The 19579-nt window shown below is 35.3% G+C and overlaps 1 protein-coding gene across 3 annotated transcripts in view; it reads right to left on the reverse strand.

The window, feature by feature from the left end:
* pip5k1cb (phosphatidylinositol-4-phosphate 5-kinase, type I, gamma b) overlaps positions 1-19579 on the reverse strand; it is a 50366-nt gene that overhangs the window by 5163 nt on the left and 25624 nt on the right. Inside the window, exons 6-17 of one of the 3 annotated variants that reach the window (XM_051912842.1) lie at positions 16640-16792; positions 14356-14655; positions 14072-14277; positions 13012-13095; positions 11835-11883; positions 10353-10437; positions 10085-10246; positions 8879-9011; positions 8454-8489; positions 7890-8008; positions 4817-5107; positions 504-587 (exon numbers count right to left, since the gene is read on the reverse strand). In XM_051912842.1, coding sequence (XP_051768802.1) covers positions 7894-8008; positions 8454-8489; positions 8879-9011; positions 10085-10246; positions 10353-10437; positions 11835-11883; positions 13012-13095; positions 14072-14277; positions 14356-14655; positions 16640-16792 — 1323 coding nt within the window. In that variant the 3' untranslated portion in view covers positions 504-587; positions 4817-5107; positions 7890-7893. Of the gene's footprint in view, positions 1-503; positions 588-3452; positions 3488-4816; positions 5108-7889; positions 8009-8453; positions 8490-8878; positions 9012-10084; positions 10247-10352; positions 10438-11834; positions 11884-13011; positions 13096-14071; positions 14278-14355; positions 14656-16639; positions 16793-19579 lie in introns of all 3 variants that reach the window. The other 2 variants (XM_051912833.1, XM_051912824.1) reach the window with 2 other exon arrangements.

Below are 19579 nucleotides of genomic sequence, written 5' to 3' on the forward strand. Positions count from 1 at the left end.
TGTTAAATAAATCAGTCAAATGATATATGAATAAAACTGTAAGGTTTGGTGTATGTAAAGCTGCTGAAGTGGAGATTTCTGATTCAAACTCACTGCTTTTAAAGATATGTATTGCAATAAAAAAATCTACAGATGCTACAGATGTGAAGTCATAGATAAAATGTAATAAAACACTCAAAGGTCTATTTTGGATGGTTTCTTTCCACTAGTCTGAAACAACACATTATGGAAAGCCAAACAGCCCAAAATTTCTGCAGTGTCTTGCCTTAAAGGACCAGTTCACCCAAAAATGGTCATATTTACAATAAATCTTTTGGAAAATACACAAATAAGTAAATAATGAGAGTTTTCATGTTTTGGGGTATGATTTTCTTTTGATGATGAATAGATTAATGAATGAACAATGAGTTCTCTGGAAAGGTGTAGGTCTTAAAATCAAGAGGGGCAGGGATGGGCAGGGATTCATTTCAGGAAGTGCTTTGGTTTGAACCCCACACACTTACTGTGTCACTTTCGCCATCAGACACAGGCTGAGGCTCTGAGCCATAATGCAGGGGTGAGTACATCCAGCTCCTCTCCTCTGGAGGCTGCAGACACGCCGCCGCCACAGCAGAGGGCGCCAGAGACATGCACAGGCAGACACACACACCACAGAGAGACAGGCAGGGCCGAGCAGTGCAGACAGCATGAAACAGAAACAGACAGACAGAGATAGAGACAGCAAACGCATGAGGTGACTAGAAAAGACATTCAACATTTAGTGGGAATAATAAAACGACAGATAACAGTGAAATGCAGCTCCAAACACAAACTATCACACTATTTTGACAGTATGCAATACAGTGTGCAGTATGCACATTTTCCGTATGCATGCATGCAATATTTGAATGACCTGTATCTCATAATGAAAACTAAAATTGTAAAATAATATTTTTTTTATTTGAGCTATAATAATGTTTATTTATTAACTAAAATAAAAGTAAATGTATCCTATTTTCATTTAGTTTAACTTCATGTACTAAAATAATAAAGCCACAAAAATGAATAAAAATGACAAAAAAACAACAAAAATACTGACTTTTATTAATGAAAACTTTAATAGCATCTCGATCAGTGTTATTTTAGAGACTCAAACTGACTTTTATTATTGATTATCCTGACCGATTACCACTACTTCAGTTTTATCAGTATTTAATTGCTGAAAATTACAAGACATCCAGTTTTTTATATCTGCTAAGCATCTAAGCTAGTCAGATCATTGGACTGCAGTGATAAATATAACTTTAAATCATCTGCACAGCAGTGAAAATTTCTATAATGTTTCCAGATGATGGATCTAAGAGGTAACATATAAATTGAAAACAAAATTGGTCCCAACAGGGAGCCCTGCAGAACACCACAAGTTGATTGTAGAAAGGGAGGATAAATCATCTCCAACTGAGGCTACAAATTAAACATGAAAACAGCACAGCACATTGTCTAAAATGTATTGCATACTGCACACTGTTTCACATACTATATTAATATATAATGTTTAGCATGCTGTAAGCTAGTTTTCCATTTCAAACATCATTTAGTTGTCTGTGGTTCTGCTATGAACGTACCAGTCATCTGCTGTCAGAAATATATGGATGCAAACACTACTATGAAGGTACTAACCTCTGCATACTACTAACCCTACGTGGACAGTACTATCAGGAATCATGTTTTAGTTAGTCAGGGGGTGTTAACTAGACCTTGTTTAAAATCTACACATGAAAGTGATCTACTGTATTTTAAGACATGAAAAAGCTGATGCTAAAATCATGCCAGCAGGGTTTCCCAACCACGGGTTTGCATAAGATTGTAATAGGAATGCTAATGCCAAATTTAATTAAATATAGTCTTATATATAGACCATATTTGATCTGAAAGTGGCAGTTGGGACATCCTGCTGTCAGGTGTTCAGATCGGTTCACTTACGATACTGTAGGAACTGAGCTTCCGCTGGAGGACGGGGGAATAAACCCAATATCTGCCTTCAGCGTACTGACACACACACACACACACACACACACACACACACACACACACACACACACGCACATGCACAGGAAATGGGGAATGAGTAAAAAAAAAAGAGATGGAGTGGAAGGGAGAGAGAGACAGGAAACAGATCATGATGATGATGCTGATGAATGAAACTGATTTATGCCAACATGAAAATCAATTTTTACTTTCTTAAATCATGTTCTTCAATCCCTCTTATTTTAAAACCACCTTCAAGAATAATAAATCTATCACAACATTAGGCTGAAATATTTGGGTAAGTCATTAATTACTAGCTACTAATTACATCTTCAACAGTGTAATTAGATTACTGTATAATTACTCTCTCTAAGAAGTATTGCATTACTTATTACTAATTACTTTCTAAATCTCATATCAACCTCAACAAGTTGAACAAAACAAGAATAGACATGAAACTGCTATTTTAATTCTTTCAAATAAATAAAATAAAATTGCACAAATTATTCTTGAACTGACCAAAGTATTTAAAGGGAAATGGTTACATTAAAAACATACATTTTAACATTAGACGTTAAATTTTGATGTTAAAAACACTATTGTTTTTATATTGAGTTGTTCTATAAGTAATTAAATTACAGAAATTAATAATTACTTAGTAAAGCATTACACCCAACACTGAATTTGCATTATTAAGATGAAAATGCTTCATATAGAGATACTTTATTCCAGCAAATCAATTCCTGATGGATGAAATCAAATCCCGCCCTCTTGTTTCCCAAAAATATGTCACATTAAAGAAGTCAGATTGGTTGCAAGTACTGTTTCATGTTGACTTATAGCTTTAAAGAAGCATCCAGATTATCACAAAAAATATATATGACCAGCAACCACTGAAAACAAGAAATATATAAATGGAAAGTCAATGAGAGAGATACAGAGAGAGAAACTAAAAAAAGAAAGGAACTTAGAGAGGCGATTATCCCCGACAGAGAGGAAACGACAGCATGAGATTAACAGGGAGAGAGACACCACATATGAGGAGAACGAGTGTGTGACGCACACACACACACACACACACACACACACACACACACACACACACACACACACACACATACACTGTTCTGACAGGACTGACACATTTTGTGCCTCATGCTAAATCCCTCACGCCACCAAAACATTTTCACCAAACACTGACACTGTGTCCTAACTAGGCATGACAAGCGATGAAATCAGGTCAAATTGAGCAGCACATTCTGTGTTGGACACAAATCGTGTGGTTAGGACACCGTCTGTGAATTAATAATAATATCCTTCGATCAGAATATCAGTTTCATAAGAGCTTCACCAGAAAGCTTTAAAGCTCTAATGACAGAGGAGAAAGAAACTGTGACACTGCAGTTGTTTACGCAGAGAGAGACACGTTTACACATGCATGTTACCTTCATAACTCCACCAGATCATCCAGACTGGCGCTCTGTGAAACATGTGATCTACAATTAGCCCCACTCCACATAAAGTGACCAAAATTAGGTGCATATTTACTTAAATGTTGTTAATTTTAACCTACACTAAATGGACCGCATTTGTGACATGTTGTTTTAGTAAAAAACTGTAAAACATATATATATTGAAGGTGTTAAGTGTGTAAAATATGCTGTATTGACAGTAAATACATGGTTCCAATCCTTCTAAACAATGCATTTCCATGACATTTCCTATATATTCAGTTGTTGTGATCACTGGATGAAATAATAATATTATTAAAAAAAAGATTAAAAATCAAATATTATAAATCATTTCACAGAGACTGCACTCAGTAAGAGCAGGTTCTATAATTTTAAATATTATATTCATATGATATTATATATTTGCTGAGAATAACTAGTAACTTTCACTATATAAATATCAAGATTTTAATATTTAAGATATTTGAAGTAGTGTTGTAAAATCAATTAATTGCGATTAATCACATCTAACATAAAAGTTTGACAATATGTGTGTGCGTTTGTCTGTGTGTGTGTGTGTGTATATATATATATATATATATATATATACACACACACACTAATATACACACACATATATTATATATTTACAAACTTTCACGTTAGATGTTATTAATCGTGATTAATTGATTTGACAGCACTAATTTTAAGATTTTATCCATTTTATCCACCGGTGTTGTTGGAAAACTAAAACGATTTTAAAAATTAATTGAAATAAAGTTGAAATAAAATAAAATGAAATTAATCATATTTAAATATAATAAATAAAATAAAATATAATTATTAGATGAAAAACTTAAACTTAGAAATTAAAACTTCAAATTAGAAATAAATAAGTTTAAGTAGAAGTACTAAAATTATAATAAAAAATACATTAAAGCTAAATAGAAATAAAAAAACTAATAAAATGACAAGCACATAAATTACTAAAACTAAAATTAAAATGAAAACTGACAATATAAAAACAAAAGCTAATTCAAAATATTAATAAATACTATAATGGTATACAATTAATACTAAAATAACACTTATTCACTTTTCCAGCACAAATTTAAAATCCCATATTTATTTTTGTGACCGTGGGAACCCTGTATGTAATACTTCATAAATTCAATATGAAAATAACACCATTATGCTATCCATATCCAGTATTTGCGCTGATCACCACCTAAACAATACCTGACGAAGTTCTCAAACACCTCACAGCTGGATTAATCATTTACGTAACGGGTCAGTGGCACTTTGGAAAGAGTAAATCCAGATTCAGTTTAATGTCCTGCAATCATGCTCACACTTACAAAGTAGATGTCAGTGGTTGCTGCGACCTCTTCGTCCAGCGATTCACGGCTCTGGGTGTCTAAGAGCCGTCTGTCCGCGTCGGGACGCTGCATGTTCGGGCTGGAACAGGGCAGCTCAGGGGTCTGTTCTGCTGGTTCAGGGGCCCGAGCTGTTTTGAGGGTCCCGGCTGTTTCCGGGGGGACTGCTGTCTGGGCTGTTGTGTCACCAGGAAGTGCTTCCTGGGTAACGGGTGCTGAAGCGGCTGTTTCCTGGACGAGGTCATCAGAGGAACTTCCATCACCTGCGCTGCACTAAAAGAAGAAATGAGAGCATATACGGTCAAAAATTATTGAGACTCAAATCTTTTCATGATCATCAAGTGTGAAATGTAAAATAATGTTGGTGAAATTAGTGGTGAAAAGCTATTAATTAATTAAATAATGTAAAATTAATTTTATTTGTTTACCTGACATGTGACCATTAACGGAGAACTGTTGTTAAATTATTGAAATATTAACTTAAAATCTCTTCAAAAAGGTATTTTAGCTCAAATGGGTTCGGTTGCCAAAAAAGTTTGGGAATCACTGGGTTAAATAACCTGCAAACCAAAACGCTGATCTGAGGATGGACTCCTTTAACTTCAGACAGTAAGAAACCATCTAGCAACCACCCACAACACCCTAGCAAACAGTTATATACCACATATGTACAGTAGTGGACAAAAGTGATGTCCAGCTGAGAAAATTTTACATCTTCACCCTTTATTCACTGCAAAAAATGCTTTTCTTACTTAGTATTTTTGTCTTGTTTCCAGTCCAAATATTTACAAATTCTTAAATCCAGATGCTTTTACTAGATAAGTAAAGTGACAAAATATATTTTCTTGTTTTCTGTGGAAAAAAATGATCTGCCAATGGGGTAAGAAAAATAATCTTGTTTCTGTTTGAAATCTTGTTTCTTGTTTCTGTCCCGAACAGAAACAAGATTATTTTTCTTACACTATTGGCAGATAATTTTGCTTGTTTTTCACTTAATTTAGATTTTTTTCCCCAGAAAACAAGAAAAAATATTTTGTCATTTTACTTATCTAGTAAAAGCATCTGAATTTAAGAATTTTTAGACATTTGGACTGGAAACAAGACAAAAATACTAAGTAAGAAAAGCATTTTTTGCAGTGAATTCAAATTTTCAGATTTTGTAAGCATATTGCACAGTTTTGTTTGTGATAAAGCAATGAAACATGCCAAATTGTGCCGACATAATTTTTGTCCATGCTGTCATACAAAGAAATTATGAACATGCAAAAATGACACAACCAAAGATATATTAATAACTAATCGTGTTTGTTGTAGTCAATGTTTGCTTTTCCTGTGAATGTTTTGCTTTTCTATGCATTTTTTTGCATAGTAAAATCAAACCTGAAGCTGTAGTTTTTTGCCAAATAATTTTGTAAGATAAATACCTTAACCAAGTTTAGTGTTTCATTTTTCCTTCATAATTAAAATATTAAAAAAATATATAAGATATTTTCCTCATATTTTGATCGTTTACTCAAACTTGTAGGGTCATAAAAAACAAATATCCCCTGTGAACATCACTTCTGGCCACTACTGTATGTATAACAAAGGCATATATAATATAATAATCTGTACATTTATATAATATATTTTTTTATTCGCTTTATTTTATTTTTATCATCTGTGTCTCATTGTTATTCTCGTCTGTGGACTGAAAGCTTCTTAGCAATAAATCTCATTGTGATTCTGAAAACACTTTAGTTGACTTTCACTCATATCATTGACCTGACATTCATGTGCAGCCAAACTTTACCAGTTTCCAAAAAGAATGAAAAGTGCTGAGTGTTTGAGTGTTTAAGATGAGCAGCAGGAGACAGAAGCAGATGGTCTGCAGTAAAGCCCTCCGGACCATACGGACACATCCTACACCTGCATCTCAGAGAGACCGCATCACATGATCCAGCTCTTCTATAGTAATAACAGCCCAAAAAACAGATACACCAGAAACGACACAGAATACTTTTTTCAGTGTATGATTTTGGATGCACTAATCTTAATCTTCCATACTATGTATGAATATTATGTGAATTAGAGCTGCTGGGTAAAGGATAATGTAGTCTACATCTGGTCATTTTCCCAAAATAAATCCTGAGAGGATGATCACCCTCTCACACAAACACAGGTTTGTTTTTGTGAATTGTGGGGACTCTCCATAGGCATAATGGTTTTTATACTGTACAAACCGTATTTTCTATCGCCCTACACCAACCCTACCCCTAAACCTACCCATCACAGGAAACTGTGCACATTTTTACTTTCTCACAAAAACTCATTCTGTATGATTTATAAGCCTTTTGAAAAATGGGGACATGGGGTAATGTCCTCATAAGTCACCCTCTCCTTGTAATCCCTATGTCATACCCATGTCATTATACAAATCTGTGTCCTGATATGTCACAAAAACGCGCGCTCACACACACATTTTTGCATTTGTCAGATGCTCTTATCCAAAGTGACTTACAGTACATTGCATTCAAGCTCCACAACTTTTCGCTTCATAAATTCCCTGGATATCGAACCCATGACCTTGGTGTTGTGCTACAGGAACACTCGTTTCTCTTGGCTAAAATAACTGGAAATATCGTGACAATATCATGAAAATATCAGAGACTGAGTGCAGCTGGTACAGTATGTGAATTGCTCAAAATAAAGTGACTTACGCTTAAAACAAACAACAAAATCTGTCAGTGGGGTCAGAAAAAGAAACTTAAAGTTCCCTGTAGTCAAAAATGTTTTCCCTTAAAACTCATATTTGATCACCAAAATGATATTTTTTACATTTTTTCCTGTGAATTTTTTTTTCATGCCTTAAAATAGCTTGCTTCATCACACACCCTTGCTTCATTTAGTACACACTGATCCATGAATATGCAAATTAGCCCCGCCTCCACACTCGCACGAGCTCAGAGATCCACTCGGTCAACTTACTGAGGTAAACGCTGTACAATGGTATCGCTTCGTTGGACACATAACAGTAATTAATGTGATTTATGAGTGAGGTAATGTTTGCACATACTGTGTCAGAGTGACGTCTGGCTCCTCTCCTCCTCCTCCTCTTCTCTCTCTCTCTTCACCTCCACCTGCACAGTGATCGTCTGCTGCTCTTCCTCGTGTACGTCCACCACTTCCTGCGTCCTGCGGAAACAAGCAGATTAAACTCACTGAACACACTTCACGCTGGTTTTGGGTGGCTAGACTCTTCTGACTTTGGCAGTGCACTGCAAAAAATGATTTTCTTACTCAGTGTTTTGTCTTGTTTTCCACTACACATATCTAAACAATCAAGATATATTTACTGGAGAAGCAAAATGACTGAAGATATAAAGTTTTGTTTTCTGAAAAACTGATAAAAATTTAGTGAGTTAAAACAAAAACAAATATCTGCCAGTGAGGTCAGAAAAATGCTTTTTTATTTTTGTTTTCAGCAAAATCTCTTTTTCTTGATTTAAGCATGTTCATATTTTTGTACTGGAAAATAAGACAAAAATACTGCACAGTGTGATCTAGCTATTGCGAGCATGTAATGCCACAGTTTAATATGGTTTGTCAACAAAAATACAGTAATGCAAATGAAGCTCACCTTCCCTCGCCATCTTTCAGAGACAGCGTGTGTCTTCTGTGAAGACAAAAGAGAACAAAAGATATTCACAGATATTCAAATGCTTGAAAAAAGCAGGCTTTACACTTTAATTTAATGCATTATAAAAGTATTTTTAATGCATTAATTTTGCCTTGTAATGCACCTTATAATGCATTGTATGATCTCATGAATAATTATAACCACAGTTATAATACTTATCTATACACCATCACACCTTTAGAAAGTATAATGCATTAAAAAAACATGACAAACAACCAATATTAGATGTAACAAGGATTCTGCAAATATTATAATGCATTTTAAGTTTGTACATGAAGGCCTCAGGTGAAGTGTTCGTATGCTGCCTCATGTTAGCTAAATGAAATAAACTGTTTAAATAATGTGATTTATGGCGAGGTGTTGACCTGTAGCGCGGGTGTTCTGTGGTGTCTGATGGAGAGCGTTCTGGGATAGATATGGAGGTGTTGGATGACAGAGTTGTGGCCACAGATGCTGTGGTGGCTTCCTCGAACGAAGGAGGAGTGCAAGACTGCAGACCTGAGAGAAACGAACAACAATCACATGAAAAACAGAGGATGGCTTCATTTGATATGAAATACAATCTCCCAGCTAACAAAAACATGTTCTAAGGATGTTTTGCTAACGTTCCCATTAAGTTATAAAAATGTTATTTCTGAATGTTCTCTGAATGTTACATTTTTTTTTATTTTTAACTTTTATCATTCTGCATACATTATGGGAATGCTACTTTTGAATGTTCTCTGAATGTTCTGAAACAATTAGTAACATTTAAAAAATGTTAGATTAACGTCCAACTAAAATGTTTCAGAAAAAAGTTCAATGAATGATGTGTAAATCATGTTTTTGTACAAACGTTTTGAAAACATTATTAAAGACCAGATCACTTGGAATGAATATTCTATTAACGTTACTAGAAGAATGTTTTTTGCATAACTTTCACAAATTTTTTTATTGTATATGAAATTATGTAACAAAAAAAATCTAAAGAATTTTAAAAGAATGCTACATTGTTGTCACATGACTGCATTATGTTGTTGCATGTTTTATTCAGAAAGTGGCATCCAGTTATCATGTTGCACAATAAATATGATTTTTTAGCATTTTTAAAGCAACTACCATATTTTCCGGAAAATAAGTTTTACCTGACTATGAGTTTCACCTGTCAAAATTGCATTTTTGAGAGAAAAAAATTACATAAGTGCATAAGTCAAAATGTATTATTACATTTAAAAATAAAATACCAGTAAATAAAATGAATTGTTTACAAACATTATTTTAGTTTCTCTTACTCCATAACAAATCCTTTAAAAATGTAACCGTATTCTGAACAGAACAGGAATGAAAAAACAAACATTCATCATAAAAATATTATCAATATTTATTATAAACGTCAAGCCTAAACAAATTTATTTAAAAATCCATTAAAATGTGCTCTTTGCAAACGTTTTGCGTGCTCAATGTTAATTATATTATATAAGCTGCTTTGTAATATAAGTCGCAGCAAGTTTCAGATGATAAAAACACATGTTCTGGAAAATATGGTATATATACACACATAAACAAAGAAAGAACCAAAGTAAGAAAATGACCATCGTTTTCCAGCACGGGGAAGCTGCGCGCTCCTCTCAGATCATAGATGTTCTGGTCTCTCTCTGAGGGCAGCTGAATGGCCGACCAGGCCGCTCCGGGAACGCTGAATTTGGGCACGGTCAGCGCCACACGGCCCTTCTTAGCAGGAGAAGCCTTCAGTGCTGGAGAAACCAGAGAATGTCTTCTATTAGATTAAATTTATTAAGTGTCTCCATTGGCTCTTTATTTAAATTGAACTTTACAGTAATTCTATCGGGCAGTACTCACAAGTGCTTTTCTTGAACACAGTGCTGCTCATGAACCTGAAAAAACGGTCAGCGTAGAAGTTCGGCCGGTGGACGGAGACAGTGTCCTGTGAGACAGAAGAGACACGGAGGAGAGATGTGAGCCGAGTGGACATTCACATGTACTGATCGGACAAAATGGGTTTAAATAATAACAAATCTCTTATTTGGACTATTTTTATTCTATTAAAGCTTCTCAGCGTCATTACTGAGGTGCAAATCATTCAGACCGCTACTGAAGAGGCACTGTTACTTTCCTCAGCGCTGGTGACGACTGACCAATCACAGTCATTTGTGATTAGTAGTTAAGAAAATTTAATGAGTGAATTTCATGAAACCTGTTTGAAGCACATGTCTGGGTCAAACTGCAGCTCAAACTCAAGAATTCATCTGCTTGGGTCGCGGGTAGTATATTATTATATTTAGTAGCTAAATTTAGCTTGAAGCCTAATTTTAGTTTTTTTTTTTTACTTTTGATATTATTTGCATGAAAATTCAACACATTTTATTTTATTTTAAAGTCACTGCTTAATGCAAAAGAGCAGACTGGAAATAAAGTAGAGAGAAACAGAAGTTGGAAAGCGAATGGAAAGAGACGCCTTCTCAGACTCGAGATCTACAGCGAAACCAAACACAAGTGATCCTTATCAAAGTCTATCTACTGTCTCAGTGAATCTCCAGTACACACACACACACACACACACACACACACATACATCAAACATCTCATGCATTAATAAAGGAGGCCACAGGGTGAGATTACCACATTTAGTATTCACTTCCACACATTAAAGAGGCCATATTATGCTCTTTTACAAAGTCTTGATTGTGTTTTTGTGCTCTACTAGAACAGGTTTTGATGCTTGAATATTCATTATTTTCCTCATATTCTCCATTGTTCAGCTCCTCTCTTCCCAGTCTGTCAGTAACGCTCTGTTTAGTTCCTGTCTCTATGAAGCCCCTCCTTCTGAAAAGCACAATGTGCTCTGATTGGTCGGCTGGAGCAGTGTGTTGTGATTGGTGTTTGGGAAATGTCCCGCCCCTTACCATAACCGCTAGTTTCAACACACTACTAACTAACTCAACCAGGCCCCGCCCCTTTATTCTGCGTATGAATTATTTAAATGAGGAATATTGTGACGAAAACTCAAGAATACAATGGAGGTGTTTCAGGGAGTTCAGAAACACTGACACTGATATAGAGAATAACTCCCGCTGGAGGGACTTTTTCATGTTCAAACATCAACATTACACAATAAAAAAAGATAAGAATGTAAAAAAGTATAATAGGTCCTTGTCCGTGCCGTCACAGTTTGTGTTTATACAGATGTGCATGTATGAAAGCAGATGGAGGTGATGTGTATTAATGCTCTGAGATGACATTAATAAGACACTAAGAGCACTAAGACACATTATAATGGTGAAGATGATGGTATATTTGAGTGAGTTTTTCTGGGTTTCTCACCCCATCATGGACCAGAGCCTTCCACGTGTGTTCCAGCTTCTTAATAAGTCTGCATGAACGAGAGAGACAGACATCAGCTTACAGATTCACAGAACCACAGACTGCTGAGTATCCTGATGGGAGAGCTTTGGATTTATTTTTTGCAACTTAATGCAGTCTTCCAGAAATCTTACATAAGAGCACATGAAACAACCCCAACGCTAGTGAAGATTATAAAGGCGAGAGTTTCATCACAGCTGATCTAGATGTGATCCACTAACATGACTCAAAACACACTAATGCAGGCAGAATGAAAGAGCAGGAGGAGAGGAAATATTTAACCCTAAAACAACAGGGCACCTGCACCATATGCAACTTAAAATAAAATAACATAAAATAAAATAACTAGCTGGAGCACCTGCTCCATAAAACACAACTTTAAAAAAGGCCTAATTAGCTTAAAACAAATATTTCCACAATTTTGCAAATAAATAAATTAATAATTTCTTGTTAAATAAATATTTTAATTTTATTTTATATATCAATATATATAAAACGATTAAATCTAAATCTTACATCTAGCTCTTAAATATGATATAAAATAACCTTTAAAAATATATATATAAAAAATGAAAATAACACTCATAAAAAAGAAAAGCATATATTCATATCTCGACAGCTTTGCTTTTTTCTATAAAATGTGGGCATTAAAATTAAGTATTATTATTGGGGGTGTGGGTCATGTGACTGATTTTTAGCGAACAGAGCAGATTTGAAATGTGGCATCTGAAAACTGCACTTAAATCTGGCAGATGTGAATTAAAAAAAATACATATTTTATATAACATCAATCTGACTCCTACATACTGTTTGCGTTTGCATGCACAAGTTCATTACAACAGCTTCACATCACATTCATAACATTTTTAAAAAACATTGAAAAGGGATGTGCATGATAAAATGCTAATGTTTAGATGATACTTCGAAAATCCACCAGAAATATTATCTCATCCAGGAAACGTTGTCATACTCTTTTATATTGTAATCATGCATACTATTTAAGATGGATAGTACACAAATTTTTAAAATTGGACTCTTGGATCTTCGATCCACTGCTTTAGAGAAAAGAGCAGATTTGAAGTGTTCTTTCTGAACAAATGTAGTCTGGAATACAGTTATAAGTGTGTCAGTGTGTCACCTGTAGGACTGCAGGATGTCTATGATGCCTATGAAGAGCAGGAGTCTCTCTCCTTTACCACTGACCGCAGGGATCCCACCCATTCTACAGAGAGAGAGAGAGAGAGAGAGAGTTGATTTATCAAATCAGACTAGTCAAACTAGGGCTCTAAAACACAATTCAAAGCATCTTCACAACTGGCAAGATGGGTTTTTAATAAAACGTGGCAGTCTGTGCAGTCAAAATAGAAAATCAGCGCTACATGAGGGAACAGAGAAAAAGGACTGTGGCATTTAATTCGCCAAAAACTTCAACACACATATTAAGGTGACCAGATTTCTGTAAAGCGATTGTTGTGGGTTCCATACACTACTATTACAAGTAATTATTGATGTTTGCCGGTCAAAATGAACCTAACTGCAAATAGCAAACTATGGAAGCTTGTTTCCGCCACAAAATACTAAAATAAAAAAGGTAATTGCAACTTTTTATTTCACAAATGTGAGTTTGCATCTAACAATTCTCTCACAACTTTTTTCTCAGAATTGTGAGTTATAAAGTCAGAATTGCATGAAATAAACGCAATTCTGACTTTATATCTCGCAATTCTGACTTTACATCTCGCAATTCTGACTTTATAACTCGCAATTCTGACTTTATATCTCGCAATTCTGACTTTATAACTCGCAATTCTGACTTTATAACTCGCAATTCTGACTTTATATCTCGCAATTCTGACTTTATAACTCGCAATTCTGACTTTATATCTCAATTCTGACTTTATATCACACAATTCTGACTTTATAACTCGCAATTCTGACTTTATATCTCGCAATTCTGACTTTATAACTCGCAATTCTGACTTTATATCTCGCAATTCTGACTTTATATCTCGCAATTCTGATTTTACAACTCGCAATTCTGACTTTATAACTCGCAATTCTGACTTTATATCACGCAATACTGACTTTATAACTTTATATATAACTTTTTTTATAACATGGATCTAGCGAATGTCATTTTATGTTTGTGCTTTATAAGTGGATCTTTACTGAAACAGAAGCCGAAGCATCACACGTACGTGTCTTCGGTGTCTATGGAGTCTCCACACGCAGCTCCTCCCAGAATGGACTCCATGGCGGTGGAGTAAAGCGCTCGCTGAGCGGCCGGTCTCTTCTCGTCGCTGCTGCCCTGCGATCCCTCCATCTGCTGCTCGCGCTCCGCCTGGTCCAGATTATGAACGCCCAACAACAAGCTGTAGTCCATGATCTTAAAACTCTCCAAGACCTGCACAGAAACATCACACCTTTATTATAAACCTGCCCAGTTCACAACTGTACTAACCGAGCGCATTCACACACTCACCAGACAGTCTCTCTGCAGCGTTTTCACCAGGGCGTTGTACGTGTCCACATCCAGCAGGAGTCCGTCTGGAACATCCTGCATGAAGTCCAGGTCTTTAAAAGTGGGCCTGGACTTCTCACGTTCTTTCTTGGATGCTCGGCGCTTGCACGTGGAGCCCTTCAGGTCGAACTTCAGGTGCATGCGGAAGACGCGGGGCAGGACATTGTTCATCACCACGATCCGGATGTTCTTCCCACCGGACTGAACGCAGTACAAACCGAAGAACTTGGGCAGCAGGGTGCGTGGATTCTGGTTCAGGTTCTGAGAGAGAGAAAACACAGATTAGAGTCACTTAATGCAGGAATTCAACGCTGGCAAATTGGGCTCTTAGTAAAACATAAGAACATTTTGTTAACGTTCTCATTTAGTTATGGAAGAGTAACTTCTGAATGTTCTCTGAGCGTTCAAAATGTCCAGGTTTTAAAAATGGGAATATTCCAGTTTATCATTTTGGAAACATGGGAATGTTACTTTTGAATGTTCTCTGAACTAGTAACATTTAAAAAATGGAGAAAAGAGCAGAAAAAAAATGTTCCATGAACGATGTACAATGTTTTTAGAACATTGTTAAAGACCGGATAACTTTGAACAAATGTTCTATTAACGTTAGTGGAAGAACGTTTGTTCGTAACCTTGAAATACAACTTGTTTTATGTTTGTGCTTTTGGAAGTGGAAGTTTACTATCCTTAATTATGCTTATTATTTTGCATTTTAGGCTCATTTTAACAAATTAAGCACAAATTTGTGTAATTTAAAATTATTTTAAAAATTTCATTACAATCCCTAAAACAAATGACAAAGAAGAGTGCCTTAAAATTCTTTAAATTACTTGAAATATATATGGATTAACTCCCCAACAACAAGTTTAATTTTTTATCATTTGTTTTTATTATCAACTGTTAATATATTTTTTGACAAATGCATTTTGAGTCATCTAACGGACTTTTGCTGACAAATAAACAGGGATATCTGGGTCCAGGTAACACATATTGTTCATTTACATATACTAATGACAGTACAAAACTTGTTGAAAGTCAGCAAACTTGTGCTTTAAAGGGTTAGTTCACCCAAAAATGAAAATAATGTCATTTATTACTCACCCTCATGTCGTTCCACACCCGTAAGACCTTCGTTCATCTTCAGAACACAAATTAAGATATTGTTGATGAAATCCGATGGTTCAGTGAGGCCTCTATTGAGAACAAAGCCATTCAAGCTCTCAAGGTCCATAAAGGTACTAAAAACATATTTGAAACAGTTCATGTGAGTTCAGTGGTTCTTAATATTATAAAGCGACAAGAATACTTTTTGTGCGCCAAAAAAACAAAATAAAGACTTTTCAAAAATATCTATATGGGCCGATTTCAAAACACTGCTTCAGAGCTTTATGAATCAAATCAGTGAATCGGAGCGCCAAAGTCACGTGATTTCAGCAGTTTAGCCGTTTGAAAGGAGATCCGAATCACTGATTTGAAACAAAAGATTCATAAAGCTCAGAAGCTTCATGAAGCAGTGTTTTGAAATCGGCCCATATAGATATTGTTGAAAAGTCGTTATTTTGTTTTTTTGGCGCACAAAAAGTATTCTTGTTGCTTTATAATATTAAGAACCACTGAACTCACATGAACTGTTTCAAATGTGTTTTTAGTACCTTTATGGACCTTGAGAGTTTGAATGGCTTTGCCTCACTGAGTCATCGGATTTCATCAAAAATATCTTAATTTGTGTTCTGAAGATGACCGAAGGTCTTATGGGTGTGGAATGACATGAAAGTGAGTAATAAATGACATTATTTTCATTTTTGGGTGAACTAACCGTTTAATTCAGATTTGTGCCATCTTCATTCGTCACATTGTACTGAAAATGGTGCATTTGAAAACTGCACTTATTTAATTAAATCTGGCAGATGTGAATTGTTTAAAAATGTTTTATTTGGACACATAACCAGGTCATAAAAACTGCATCTCGATCACAAACTCCTACATACTGTTTGTGTTTGCATGCACAAATCCATTACCTATTAATGTTCATCATCACTTCACTTACTCTTACTGCTGCAACACCTTCACATCAGTCATAACATTTTTAAACTGTTTGAAAAGAGCTAATGCTAAATGCTAATGTTAAGATTTGATATTATTGTTGTCATACTCTTTTATATTGTAATCATGCATACTATTTAGGATGGCTAGTGTGCAAACAGTGCCAAAGCTTCAGTTCTTCAGGATGGAGATGATGACTCACCATATAGTATCCTGGAAGCAGCTTCTGCAGGAATTCAGCCTCTTTGTGCATGACGGTTTTGAGGATGAATTCATCGTCTCGAGTGACGTAGAAAATGGAGCCGCTGGCACCGGGGTTTGAGAGCTCAATCAAGGGTTCATTACAAAGAGAATACTGCAACGGCAGACACACAAACAGAGAGACACAACGGGACGTCAGAGGATGATGCATTTATTCTGAATTATAGTTATACAGCACTTGATGGAACGTCATATAGGCCTTGAGTCATGCTTTTATGTTTTTTGGAGCTTGATGTAAATAAAACATAAATCACCATCTATTTTTGTTGCATGAAAAAGAGCAGCGTCTCATGTTCGATAGAAGAAAGTCATGCAAGTGTCCTCGCAGACCACGTTTACGTTGTAATACCCATGTCATTATACACATTTGTGTCCTCATAAACCATATATACAAGAACACACACTCATCAGTGGATATCTGTTGTTTTAAGTGCTTAAAAAGGAAAGCATTAGTGTGCTAATCACCATCTGTCTCAGGTAGTGTGTGTGTGTGTGTGCTTATAAAGTGGCCATGTGCTTTCACACACTTAATATGTTTAAGTTTCATTTAAGCTCCAGATGCTCATATCATAATTACACATTAACCTTCCCATGACCCTCAGCACAGCCCTGTAGAAACTTTTCACCCTTATTGGTTCTTCAATAAAGAGTCCAGATCCAAACCATTCAGCTCCGATATGAACATTACAATGAAAGAATGATTTCTGAAGGATCATGTGACACTGAAGACTGGAGTAATGATGCTGAAAATTCAGCTTTAATAACAGGAATAAATTACAGTTTAACATATATTCTCATAGAAAACAGTTATTTTAAATTCTAATAATATTTCACAATATTAATGTTTTTGCTGTATTTTTCATTAAAGGGTTAGTTCACCCAAAAATGAAAATTCTGTCATTTATTACTCACCCTCATGCCGTTCCAGACCCGTAAGACCTTCGTCAAGCTTCGGAACACAAATTGAGATATTTTTGTTGAAATCCGATGACTCAGTGAGGCCTACATAGGGAGCAATGACATTTCCTCTCTCAAGATCCATTAATGTACTAAAAACATATTTAAATCGGTTCATGTGAGTACAGTGGTTCAATATTAATATTATAAAGTGACGAGAATATTTTTGGTGCACCAAAAAAACCCAAAATAACGACTTATATAGTGATGGCCGAATTCAAAACACTGCTTCATGAAGCTTCGGAGCGTTATGAATCTTTTGTGTCGAATCAGCGGTTCGAAGCACCAAAGTCACGTGATTTCAGCAGTATGGCGGTTTGACACGAGATCCGAATCATGATTCGACACGCTGATTCATAACGCTCCGATGCTTCCTGAAGCAGTGTTTTCAAATCGGCCATCACTATATAAGTCATTATTTTGTTTTTTTTGGTGCACCAAAAATACTCTCGTCTCTTTATAATATTAATATTGAAACACTGTACTCACATGAACTGATTTAAATATGTTTTTAGTACATTAATGGATCTTGAGAGAGGAAATGTCATTGCTGGTTATGCAGGCCTCACTGAGCCATCGGATTTCAGCAAAAATATCTTAATTTGTGTTCCGAAGATCAACGAAGGTCTTACGGGTGTGGAACGGCATGAGGGTGAGTAATAAATTACATTATTTTCATTTTTGGGTTAACTAACCCTTTAAATAAATGCAGCCTTGGTGAGCAGAAGTTTATGCATTGTAGGATACAGTATGCCAGGAAAATGTTGGCGAATGCAGTCATCTGAGTCCATAAACAAAACTTGCATACTGTGTGCAATATTAGTAAATACTGTATATATGCAGCATGTTACTCTGAATATAGTCTGTGCGTGTTTATTGGTTGCAGGGTAATAAGAAAGCTTTTTCGCTTCAAAACCATAAAACAAGATCTACAAGAACCATAAAACACACAGACACAAACATGTAGAAAACAAAAACATAAAAAAACAAGTCGTAAACATTAATGCCCACATGACATGATTTCAAAGGGAACCTCACATAAGAACACCTACAGCAATAACTGTCTGATCCACACACACACACACACACACACACACGGTCTCCTTCTGAGTCATTCAGAAAGCATCACTCAAAACTTGAGAGACACAAATGAGTCACAAGAGGGAGGTAGATGCCATTTTAGCATATTTTATCTCAAGTACTAAGGAAAAATCTGTAATGAGATCTCATTTATCTCAATAGTTACAGCTATGAGATTAACTGGAGACACAAGTCTTCTGTTTTTCAGATGTTTCTCCTGAGAAAATGACCCCAGTGAAAATAAAAGTGTAAATCACCTCTTGAAAGTAACTTGACGCTTCAAATAAAGATTGTATCGATTACATCGTTACACCAGTAGGTGGCGAAAGGTCACTGTTAAAAAATTTATTTGTCATTGAATCATTCATTCAAGAGATTCGTTCAGAAACACTGATTCATCCAGTAATGAAACAAGTATTTATGAGTGAGTCATTGAATCATTCATTCAACCTGATTTTTTTAAAAATAAAATATAAAATAAAGATATTAAGTCTTGTTTTCTGAAAAATCTATCAAAATTAAAATAAATAAATAAATCTACTAATGGGGTAAAAAAAATCTTGTTTTCCCTTTAAATTAAGTTTATTTTTCTAACCCCATCGGCACTTTTTTCTCATTTTAAGCATAAACTCACTAATTCAATAATTCAAAAACAAGACTTCAAGGAACACTCCACTTTTTTTGAAAATAGGCTCATTTTCCAACTCCTGTAGAGTTAAACAGTTGAGTTTTACCGTTTTTGAATCCATTCAGCCGATCTCCAGGTCTGGCGGTACCACTTTTAGCATAGCTTAGCATAGTTCATTGAATCTGATTAGACCGTTAGCATCTCGCACAAAAATGA

This window comes from Ctenopharyngodon idella, chromosome 2, assembly GCF_019924925.1.
Source record: "Ctenopharyngodon idella isolate HZGC_01 chromosome 2, HZGC01, whole genome shotgun sequence".
NCBI classification, from domain to species: domain Eukaryota; kingdom Metazoa; phylum Chordata; class Actinopteri; order Cypriniformes; family Xenocyprididae; genus Ctenopharyngodon; species Ctenopharyngodon idella.